Source organism: Erpetoichthys calabaricus, chromosome 17 (assembly GCF_900747795.2).
Source record: "Erpetoichthys calabaricus chromosome 17, fErpCal1.3, whole genome shotgun sequence".
Lineage (NCBI taxonomy): Eukaryota > Metazoa > Chordata > Cladistia > Polypteriformes > Polypteridae > Erpetoichthys > Erpetoichthys calabaricus.
This window is the reverse complement of record NC_041410.2, coordinates 430,435-442,328: the sequence shown is the minus strand read 5'-3', so window position 1 is coordinate 442,328 and position 11,894 is coordinate 430,435. Positions and strand designations below refer to the sequence as shown.

The 11,894-nt window shown below is 54.6% G+C and overlaps 1 protein-coding gene across 1 annotated transcript; it reads right to left on the bottom strand.

Annotated features, from left to right (window-relative positions):
- Window positions 1-212: 212 nt before the first annotated feature.
- Window positions 213-10,353, bottom strand: LOC114667923 (sodium channel subunit beta-1-like). Its single transcript, XM_051920767.1, has 6 exons — window positions 10,249-10,353; window positions 5,751-5,939; window positions 5,247-5,481; window positions 4,457-4,598; window positions 3,288-3,389; window positions 213-844 (listed from the first exon to the last, which is right to left on the bottom strand). Exons 1-5 carry the CDS (start codon window positions 10,351-10,353, stop codon window positions 3,323-3,325), a joined length of 738 nt encoding a protein of 245 aa, XP_051776727.1. The 3' UTR covers window positions 213-844; window positions 3,288-3,322.
- Window positions 10,354-11,894: the final 1,541 nt, after the last annotated feature.

Below are 11,894 nucleotides of genomic sequence, written 5' to 3'. Positions count from 1 at the left end.
CTCTTCGCTGGGATTGGGACCAGGATGCTTTGTAAATTCTCCTCAGACTCTTACCCTAAGGTGACTTTAAGTGCGATTCCCAGGAGTGATTCAGAGACACTTGATCAATTCGGACCCCTCATTTCCCCCTTGTTCTCGCACAGGGGTGGGGTGGGGTGCCCTTGTAGCTCGCTGGGCCCAGTGTGACCAGTAAGACGCGCAGACGCGGCCTGTCAAGGTGCTCATGTCGCCACTGGATACATTTTATTAACAAAAGAGTCACCCAAACGGCTTCTTTACAAAGTTGTGTTTTTGTTATGCTGGCCATGCTGAATTACAGGCAAAAATAAAATCCTCCTCTCCCCCCGCCACCCACCCACCCACCCACCATATTAACAATTGTTAAGAAGTGCAAGCAACATTTTCACAGGCCACAATCTAAAAATTGCAAAAAAAGAAAATTCCATAAAAGGACGAGAAATCAATGAGAACGGACTTGCATTGCAGAGTTGCCAGTTGTGTATTGCTAACACGTCGTGCAGCTCGCTGCCATGTTGACTGCAGCCTAACTAAGGAAGACATCTTCAAGCAGAGCGTAATTTTAGACAGTTTTTGTTTCTTTTCATTTGCATTTTATACTTTTTTTTTTTTATTTTAATTAATAGTATTAAACAACTCAACATGCTTTGTTAATTTTGTCCTGGCAACAGTGTCTCTGTGTGACAGCGATTTGCATATGAAAATGAATGGCGATTGGCTTCGGCGTCCTCGCCTGTTCCTTTGGCAGTGTGACAAAGGCTCTTCTGTGTTCCTGTCTGTCCCTGCGTGGTCAGCCCTGAGTCCCCGTCACCGTGGACTGCCACACCTGAAAGAGAGAGAGAGAGCAGCGTGTCACGTAAGCAAGCAGACTGGCTGTGCTGACTGACTGGATGGCGCGAGTGCGCCAGCGGTGACGTGTTGTGTTCCTTGGCATGCTGTGTGATTTGCACCCGTGTCCTCTCTGCTCCACTCCATCAACTCAACAGAGAAAACTGGCACTCGCAATAAAATGAGCAGACAGAGCTTTGTGTCATACAAGGTGACAAACTGCCATCACGTCTCAACTGTTCTGACTTGAAAACAAAACGAGTTTCATTGGTTCAGGGGGACGCCGACTCGCTTTGTGAAAACCTGCAGCCACGACGGGGTCCGATGGCAGAACTTGGGGCAGTAAGCTGTGCCACGGACCACAAGGACATGATGTGACAGCAACTGTCAGGCTGTGCCTCGGCAGTAAACAGGCCTTAGGACCCCCTGCAAGTGTCACCTGTCTGTTTTGAACGTCTGCTCTCCGGGCACTCGTGTCCCGTCCCTCGCCACACACACATATTTACAATGAAGATCCCCCTCAAGTGCTCATCCAGTCCTGACAAGTGTTGTCATCAGGTGAACCCACTGAATTGATGCCAGGTGCTTCAGGGATGCCCTTCTCCAGCTTTCCAGGTCACTCTGAAGGTGACTTTCCCAGATGGGAGTGCCCCCTTGGACTGGCACTCACTTGTGCTTGTCTTAATTCACTTCCATTACTTCAAGAAGTTTTCCTGTAGTGTTGGTCAGATCTCGGAAAGGCACCCTAATGTATTATTCTGCCATGCCAGTGCCCTGCCATCATACACTGTGGGCAGTAGGGCACCGTTCTAGTTCTGCCACCAGAGGACCCATGAAGAGTCTGCCTGGCTGGAGCGTCCAGGGCAGAAAGGCAACAGAGTGCCAGGAAGCCTTGAGCCCGGTGTGCTGTTGCTGTGTCACTAGTGACGAGAGGTGACTAACCCTGTACGCCATATAGTGCCCTTACTGTGCCACCTCAAGAGTATGAAGGCGCAGCGGGTGCAACTCGCTCACACCCCGGCCTTCTGCTTTTATGTAGTGCATGCCTGCCCATTTCATGCCTTATACGGGCACAGTGTTCATGTGTGTGCCACTCGAGCCTTGGCAGGTGTGGTGCCGTGTCTCCAGAGTGAATGCCATGGAAGCCCCCCTGTCTCCTCAGCAGCGAGACTGTTTATATAGCGCCTTTGCACAGTGAATGTCACATTTCAGCAGTGCTGTTCCTTTAGTACTTCTGCAGGTTGTATGATGGCAGGTGACATGTGGCACAAATTAAATGGCTCCTTTGGGTGGCGAATGCCAATCTGCTGCGACTTTTACAGGTAGAGGCGAGTGGTGCCCCACTAGGAGTAAACCCTCAAACCGGGTGCCCAGCCATGGTGTGTCTTTCACAGATACTGTCTTTGTGTGCCCACATTGGCACCTTGGCGCTACCCAGCGGCTCAGTAGTGAGGACTGGACCTGCAGTCTTGTATAGCATGGCGACTACCATCTGGATGAGCTTCACAGGTACATGACTGACGTCCTCCCACTCGGTTGTTATTTCATAGCGCCTTTCCATAGTGAATACCATCATGAGGTGCTTTACCATGTATGCTGTTCATGTTGATGCCAGTGCTGTGGGGTACGGCAGGTAATGTGGGGTTACTGATCCCAGTGCAGTATGTAGCGCCTTTCCGCAGTACATTTCAAAGGTAGGCGCAGCACTGATGATCGTGTATTGTGACTGACCAGCCAGCCACACTACATATGCCATGTCAGAGCCAGCGCCCATAATGACTATCTAAAGGCCCTTACAACACTGGCCATATCTGCCAAGGCCTGAATGTGGCACCACCTGCTATGAAGGCCCTTGATGTGCCACCTTGGCAGGAGTGCCCGGCGATGGGCACTTTCTGCAGTACATGTCACATGACTGCACTGCTTAAAGCCTATAAACTCGGAAGGGTTGCCAGGCCCTGCCAGGGTGTGGTCAGTCCTCATATTGACTGGTGAGCCTTCATCCTTCTACTTGGTGACCACATCCTTTCAGGCCCCCCAGTTGACAGTTTCAGCCAATCTGTGACCACGCAGCGGGTCACCCTGGGTGGCCACAGTCCATGCAGGTGCCTCATCACACGATAATCCACAATTACATGAAGCGAGTGACTGTGTAGTGTGGTGGGCAGGATGGCCGCTGTTCATCAAGGTGTCAGCTCCCTGAGGGCACCTCTGGGCTTGGCGTTAATCCTAAAGCTTCTCCCTGGGCACCCCTTCTTTGTCTGCGTCTTCGGTGGCACCTCCTGCCATGGCTGCTCCTCAGATTTGTATTCACTGAGCACTTTGAGGTCATTCAGAAAACTCTGCCAGCATCAAATGTGCCCTCATCTGTGTGCCTGGCATTGGGTGCTTTGTAAGTGCTGCCCCCTAGTGGCCCTTTGTAAGTGCTGCCCCCTACTGACCTGTCTTTGGAGTTGCGCGTCGTCAGGTTCCACTGCTATTCGGCCACTTGCACACCCGTGCAGTTTTCTTTACTCTCAGATGTGATGGCGAGATATTCAGCCCTGAAATGAGAAAAGAGAGGGACATTCTGTCAGGACCCCCTAAAGGTGACCGGCTGCCTGCCCCTCATTGGCCGTAACTGCAATGTTAGTGAAAAGCACAAAATCCTTAAATGTGTCAACAGTGTAACCAGCTGTGCCCATTCACCCCTAAGCTTTAGGGTCCGTATAGCGCCTGGCGTGTGCTGCTCTGCAGGGTACCCCCCTTCTGCCCTTTTACAGTTCAAGAAGATGACTTGGGCCAGCTGTCCTATTTGTAGTCGCAGGCGTCTGCCTGTCTGGTCACTAGAGGCCACCCTGGTCAATGTCACAAATGCCAAAGCCGGAGCTCCCTTTGATGGGTGCCAACCGAGTCCAGCTGCAGCCCTCCAGTGGTTAAGATTAGGGTTGGGGGTGGTGGGGCTTCTTTGACTCAAGTAGGCTTTGATAGTGCCAGGGTAGGCTTTGGCTCCCCATCATCCTGAACTCGAGTAAGTGGCACGGACTGCACAATCTAGTACCACGCTGACCTGATGAGCTCCATGTGTGGCACAGCACCGCTTGGTGTGGACCTATGCCACCTGCCTGCATGGCACCAGATGGGCACAGACACCAGTGAAGCATATAAGAGACGGGGACTTCATCAAATACCTAGTATGAGAGGGTAGTGCCAGGTGTGGCAGATGAGGTGGCATCAGCCATTCCATGCCACTCTTCCAACCTTCTGACAGCCTGTCGCGTAGTGGCAGTGGGGTCGAGTCCCTGTGATACGCCATTGACTAAGACCCCTCACTACTGCCTCAGCCCAGGCGTTACAAGGGGTCCATGTCTTAACAGACTGCTCTTGGGTGGTGCCAGTCACTGGCACCTTCAGGGCCCCCCAGAGTCTCTCAGCCTCCTGGCTTTGGGTCTTTCTAAGATTCTCTGAGGAGGAGGTGAAGACCCCCCAGTATGTCATTAGAGTCTCACCACCCTCGAACGAGGACGCGACTCCTCAAGTGGCAGAGCCCTTGCACCTTATTAGAAGTGACCGCTCCCTCCTGTCCACCCCCTCATCCTCCTCTTCATCACGCCAGAGCCCGTCTACTCACGCGTTTTCCCGTAAGGCCTCTTCTCCGGCTGCAGCGATCTTCCTGTAGCAGTAGACCATCTCCACCACCAACCAGATGGTCAGGCCCACGATGAAGACGTACATCATGATCTCGGAGATGATTGACGTCAGCTCCCGTTTGGCTGCCAACAGAGAAAGAATCAAGGTCATTGCTATGGAGACGGGCTCAGGAGCAAAAAAAGACGAAGATCCCCCTCTGAAGAGGAGTGTGAAGAGTCAAAGTGGGTGGTGGGCAGCATGCGTGAGAGAGAAAGTGGCATCTCTGCCAGCGTCGAATCAGTCTGATGGTGGCAACACGGGTCATGTCCGCTCCAGTCAGACAGAGTGACGAGACACAGGGGCCGTGGGATCAGTGAACGGGAGTCACGAGACCGCAGGCATCATATGGCATATAAAGGGCTCGAGATGCCACTGACGCTCTGCCAGGTAGCAAGGCTGGCGCTTAAAGGTGGCATGAGGTGGACCGATTCATTTAACAGGGCTAGGAAACGAGAGACGCACCATATGACAGAGCCGACCGGTGACGGTGACATGAAGAAAACTGTGAAAGGCACAATACATCAGGCAGGTGACGACACTAGAAAGGGTCAGTGGAGAGGAGCAGTCGGTGAGGTGACACGGATGTGAAGGGCGCTATATGCGTATGGGACAAGTGCGCACCGTCTGTTGGAATGCATCCGATTGATGATGGTGGGACGCTGTGCTCCCTGAAGGTGTTTCAGTGCAGATGGCTGACCAGGCCCCCCCCCCCCCCAAATTGTAGGGCATACCTTTTGGAGCCACGTTGAGGTGAACGACCTTGGTGGCATTGCTGTTGAACTCGTAGTTCTGGTATGTGAGCAGGCGGTAGACGTTGCACTTGTAGATGCCCGAGTCGTTGAGGGTGACGTTGTGCAGGTAGATGGAGCCGTCCTGCAGGTCGCGGGTGTTTTTGCTGCCATTCCAGTCGATGCGACCTTCAAACTGCTCGTCCTGGACGACTCCGACGCTTTCATAGCTGTAGATCTAAGAGTCAAAGACAAGAGAGAGGTGACAACATGGGACGCCCGGGAACTGGCACGGCTTTGGGCACGTGGCCGAAGTGTCGACTTTTGAACCCAAGCTGCTGGTCAGTCAGCATTTCTCACCTGGCACCTTTCAAGATGAAGGGCCGGGAAGGCGGAGGGCACCAGGCTGTCGCCGTCCCATCTGTCTGTTCGCCCGCCGATTTCATTCCACAGGGCACCCCAGTCCGCCTTTACCTTATATAGTGCCTTTCATTAGAACGCGCTTACCTCCCGAAAGTCTTCGTCATCTGGCGACTGAAAGAGCCAAGTGATGGAAGCGGTGGCTTCAACTTCGCTTCTCTTCTTGCAGGAGATGCACCCCAATTTAAATCCATTGCCGGCCACAGCCTGCGTGTCCGAGTCGACCTCCACACAGCCGGCCTGGCAGCCCTGCGCTGTCAGAGAGAAGGAGAAGCAGAGAGGCCAGCGTCACTTCAGGGCACTCATTTCACTGAGGGACAGACACACAAAGGGGACAGAGGGACACGTTTAGGGCAGGATGAGGCTCTCCCTCTAAAGGGGGCCAGCTGGGGACCCCCAGAGCTCCACACAGTGGTTAAGATGAGGGGCGTCGATCCAGTGGCAGCAGGGCACTCCTCACTCAGTGTAATGCGCCATCTGTTGGAATGCATTTGGAAGCATGTTGCCTTTTTCATTCCAACAGGTGGCGCACTGGCCATATTAGCACTGCTTTATCAACCAACACCATAACTGGAAAATGGAAAACAATATGGGAAGTAGAAAAAGGCGTCAGTGCCCGCGTTCAAGTCAAGTCCATTAAACATGTTGGCGATCTGCTCTTATTAATGTGGCCAGGTGCGAGCAGGATGAAATCACACGGATAAATAACAAATACCCTCACCCCCATCCCCCAATGCCAGTCATATCATTGGCAACCATCTTCTGTGTGCCAGCCAGTGGACTTCAATGGGACTGGTGCACCCATTTTTATCCCCTGTCATCCATCCTACTCCTTTCTTTACCCATTCACCCAGGGCATGGCCAGAAAGCATCAAGTACAAGGCCAGGGTGCCAGTCCAATGCAGGGTGAACAAACACACACTCCATATGCCCAGCCTAACCACGCCCACTCGCCTGCCCATCAACGTTTTGTCCAATTTCAAATTTTCCTTTATTAGGGTAGAGTGTTGCTTTTTCAGCGCCATCTGTTGGAAAAGAAAATGCACTACACAAGAGTGACACCTTGGAGTGGGCGTGTCGTGAGTGACATCGTGGCTATTGTGGCCTTTGGTTCCACTTTATTGGATGAGAACTGAGGACTCTGGATGACATCGGGTGGCACTGTTGGGTCATCTCCCCCCTCCCCTTCCTGGAGTCATCTGGACAACTGGCAGTAAGCTGTTAACGTGGCACTGGGTTCGCGCTCGCCGTTTGCTGGACCCTGACATGGTGGGATTGCCAGTCGTGGACCCGGGCAGGTGCCGGTGTGGCCGATGGACAGATGTAGCCTGAATGACCCTCCCTCATTTAAAAGAGCATGCCAGCGCCCCACCGGATGCCCAGGTCCCATGAAGCACCAGCACCTAGAAGAACACCCAGGCCAGTTTAATAAAAAAATTTGGAGCAAAATGTTCACTAAAAGGGCTTGGCGTTGAACCCAAGGCCAACCAACCAACACCAAACGCCAGCCAAAGTTCTTCACAGACTGCGATTTGTCGGGCAGCTGTGCCCACACGTGTTCAATTCAGCTGAAGCAACTGGCGTTGAACCCAACAATCTTATATAGTGCCTTTCTATGATCTGCTGCTCAGTCCTGGCCCTGGGGTGGACTGGCATCCTGTTCCCGAGGCTGCACCCCTGCGGCTGTGAGTCTGACTGAGCTGCAGAGGACATCTTCCCAGCAGAGTGTTTGTCCCTTAGGTCGCCACAGGGGTGTCGGTCCCCGTCTGAATAAAGTCCATTAAGAGAAGGGTGCCCAGCTACAGTACATCAATTACGCTGGCAGTAAGTTGGCATCGCCAGAATGATAAATCAGGAAGGAGGTGGATACATGAACCAACTTGACAATCGGGCAACTCCTGCCCAGGCACACCCACGTGGTCCCACCACCATGTCACATTGGGGCGACTGTTGCCATAGATACGCTACTCTCTCCTCTTCCTAGGTGGACCAGCTGACCGTGAATTGGCAGTGCCCATCCAAGTGCCTGAAGCCCCCTGGCACTGGCCCCTCTGCCTGACTGACTTTCACGTTCCTGTGGCTGCACTACCTCAACTCTAGGAGATCTGATGCCATGCTCTACACCGGGCACACTCTGGCACAGCCGAGGACAAGTAGAAGAGCTACTCAACAGGCCTGCCACCCCACAACTCTGCCAAGAAAATGTGTAGGAGAGAACCGAGGGCACAGGCACAGAGAACACCTGGCACTTGGCAGAGCTGAATACGCCGCTGATTTCCTCGGAGGCTCAAATCCCCTCGGCTTCCAGGATAAGAAACACAACAATTAAAAGTCACAGCGCCCCCCGGGGGACCACCGTCCATTCACAAGGATCGCAGGCAAGCAAAAGAGGCGGCGCCAGGAGCCCCGTGGGTGACGTCAAAGGGCACACACACACACACGTCTTCTGTGACTTGGAAACTGAGCTGGCCACACAGCGACAGACCCCTGACGTGACATTGTGCCACGAATGCCCCACCCATGAGTGACAGTGACACTAGGTGACCTCACAGGTGCCACACCACCAGCGTCACAAGGTCAAACAATTGGTGAGAGTGGGGGAGTACAGCGGGCCATGTGCTGCACTTCTGTGCCAGTAGGGGGCAGTCAACCAGTGCTGGTCCGTGTTTCCCCTCCCGTCAGATTTGACCCCATCTGGGGGTGTCATCTCCCTGCCCGCTGCTCCTACAGCTTCTAGGGGTCCAGGCCTTGTCCGAGTCCAGGGGGTGGCATTTAACTAACCCTGTAGGGGGCACCACTCAGTCCAGAAGGAAATGCCTCAAAAACATGGGGTGGCACCAGGCAGGTCTTTCAACCCGGGTCTCTAGAGCACTGTGCCACCCTCTCCAGAACTCTCCCTGAGCACTTGGCGTGACCCGCTAAAGGGCCCTCGGGCACTCGCCTGTCTGTCCCCCCCCACTCCACGGAGCTCTAAATGGGACCTCGGGGAAGGCGGACAGGTAGTGGATGTCCAGGGGCTGAGGGGTTAAACAGGCTGGTAGACTGAGGGGGCACAGCTTGGCAGCCCTGTGTTGGACAGACTGGTGTGTCTCCCACACTGCCAGCAGCAGGAGCTGACAATGATGTGACCTGGATGCCCTTTGTAACCTCCAGGAGGAGCCCCGTGGGCACCCAGTGCCAGCGGGCACAGACGAGGCGCAGCAAATGGATTTCTTTCTCCATCAGCGGCCTCCGTTGTCTTTTTTCCGTCCTGAATAATTCATCTCTGGAAATGAAGCGGCCAGCCGACTGTCCATCTCGGGCACCAGTGGCCAGCAGGGCGCTTCTGGAAGATTCCGGCTCTCTAACCATTTCAGTTCAGGATGTGGGGGGCACCCAAAAAGCCCATAAAAGTTGGGGAGACCGAGTCGAGAAGCGAAGCCCAAACAGACTTTCTATAGCGCCTTTCCTGACTCGCCGTTGGTTTGTGCCCCACAGCCGTGTCCACGCCGAAGCAGCAGCTGATAGCAAAGGGAGAGCCAAACGAAATTAATGGGCTAAGCGGGGGGCCATTCATGGAATTCAGTGGGGTCCGCTAAATGCATGAGAGGACCCTCAGTATGCCACTGTGGTGGGCCGTGTCCCTTCTGGAGTGACCTCCCCCCCCCGGGTGGTCTTTGTGAGCTCCCTGAATATTTCATGACTGGAAGGTCGATACGCTGGCATTGTGGTCAGCAGAGGTCAATCAATAGCACTTCGGATAGAAAACAGCCGAGTCAGGCGGTGACGTCACAGCAGGGCGGGCACAAAACAACTGGGCACACTGTGGTGGCCCGCAGCTGAGGAAGTTAAAGGACACGACTTGGGTTCAAACCCTCGCGCCATCTATGTGACTTTGGCATGTTCTCCCTGTGCTGCCTGCCGACTGACATGGCATAGGGTTGAACTGGCATCCTACCCGCTGGCCTGTCGGTCAACGTGCCAGTGCTGACACCCCATTCAGATGCGCACAGCCAAAGACGACCAACGATTCTCCCAGTATTCCCAAGTGCAGCCCCCTTGGCACGCTGGCGCTCAGTCACTGGGGTTAAAAGGGTGTTGAGAGCCCAGTGCCGAACCCGCCTGATGTGACGCTTGCCCACGATGACGTGAACCCAGCTGGACACGTCTTTATGCCCTTGGACACCCTGACCGTGCCATGCTGCCTGCCATTTATTTGCCCATTTCTTTTCTGTGTCCACTCAAGTTAAGACGACAGGCCGCCACACAGAGCTGCCCACGTTGAGAGTAGGCACGTCATGGGAACGGTGAGACTAAGTTGCTTCAACTGGCCAAAAATTAGGCCTCATGGGCCAATGACGTGCCAGGGACATCAGTGGAAGAAGTAGCTGCCATCAGACATAAGACAGCTGCCCATTCGGGACGCTGAATCTGGGCATTACGTGAAGGGCACTATATTATCGCAAGCCTGGATGACTGCCCTCATGCCCTTCACTGGTCACTCACCACACATGTCACATTAGCCTCGGGTGCTTTGTGGGTCCCGCCGTGCCCAAACCAAAACACGTTTTGACGACAGGTGTGCCATCCTTGCTGACGGCCTCACCTCCCCAAAGGCTTCCTGGAATGGCACGGCTGCGGCTTTATCCGTCATTAAGCCTGCAGTCCGCTGAGACTGGCGTGCCAGGCGGGGTGGCACCTGCGTCAGCATGGCATTGTGGAGTCTAACATGGGTACTGCCCTCCTATGCCTCTATTACACACTGTAGGGCCTCTAATATCTGCACATCAGTCAGCCGCGTTGTTATATAGCGCCTTTCACATCCACGTCTTGTGCCTTTGATATCTGTATGCTGATGGGGCTCTTCATGGCACGGTGTGCCCATATGCCAGTCCATGACAGGGCTCACCTCCACACACAGTGCCAGTCTAAAGATGCCAAGTGACCTGGCAGACACGTGCCACTCTGGCAGGCACAGGACCCTGAGTGAATGACTTGCCCAGGGATGTACAGACTGTGTCTACACAGTATGTGGGCACACGGGGGGCAAAATCCCTGGGCCTGCCAGTACCATCAAGCTTCTCCACTCCTTTCCTTTGCCCACTTTTGGCAGTTCCAGGACAGCGTAGCTCACCTCACCAGCAGGGGGGTTTAAGGCAGGAGCCCACACTGGCCGGGCAGCCAACCCATCACAAGGCTAGCCCACTCAACCAGGCCCAGGTCAGAGCATGCCACACGTGGGAGGAGGCGGGCGCACTTCACTGCATCACCTCTGACCTGCCGTCACTGACTTGCGCCCGATGCCCGCCTGCATTTGCTGCTCCTGGAGCCCCTAATGGCTCTCAGATCAATAAGTAATTAACAGAAAACCATCAAGCCATCTCGAGTGAGCGCGGCCAGCGCATTAAGGCACTTTGTGACGCCAGCGGGCACCTCTCATCTGGACCCTCTGCTGCGCCTGCCAGTCCACCGAACGAGGACTTCAGCACAACTCACGAGTCGGGGCCCAAATTTGAATGTTCTCCTCGTGTCACAGGCCGTGGTGACATTAAGTGGCCCAGCCTTGTAGCCAGTGCTGCCAAGATGCCATCAGGACCCCCAAGGGCAGATCATGTGGAATGAGCGGAATCGCAGCAGGGGGCCCTAGCTGGCATCCATGAGTGGGCAGAGGGGAGTGCGTGGAGGGGGTAAGTGGCGACCCGGTGGGCTGCTCAGTGTCCGACCAAGCAGACTAAGAAGATGCCTGCCATGTCACGGGGGGCTACGCTGAAGGTTCAGCTCACGTGGAGTGCCAGCAACGCAGGGGGGCCATTGGAGGGGGGAGCCGAGACCCTGGTGGTGCTCATGAACGTTGTAAGCTATGGGGGGGGGGCATCCTTAAGTCCTGGGTGGTCTCCATATTGCAAGAAGGACACCGCCAGGGCTGGACAAGAAGACCCCATAGCAGCGACACCAGCCGAGGGGGGACATCTGACTGAAAGGTGGCAGTTTTGGGTGGGCGATTCTGGTGGACCCCAGCTGTGACTTTAAAATGAGCTCAGGGGGCACACGGAATAAGGGGACCGGGTGGGGTGGTGGGCCGCGGGGCTTTCAGGACATTTAAATCTCATCGGCGAGGTCACCGCTCTTGTGACAATCGTCCAAATGTTCTTAAAGACCACTGGGGCTCCATTGCTGTTGAATGGGGTCTTCCCCTCCCCCAAGTGCAACATCCTGGCTGAAGCCCCTCCAGCCGTGGGAGTCGTCATTCCA

Coding starts and splice junctions, on each gene's coding strand:
- LOC114667923 (XM_051920767.1), bottom strand. CDS start 10,353: ATGCTGACGCAGGTGCCACCCCGCCTGGCACGCCAGTCTCAGCGGACT. Junction 5,940..10,248: donor TCCAGGAAGCCTTTGGGGAG/GTGAGGCCGTCA, acceptor CGCTGGCCTCTC/TGCTTCTCCTTCTCTCTGAC. Junction 5,482..5,750: donor ATGACGAAGACTTTCGGGAG/GTAAGCGCGTTC, acceptor TTTGACTCTTAG/ATCTACAGCTATGAAAGCGT.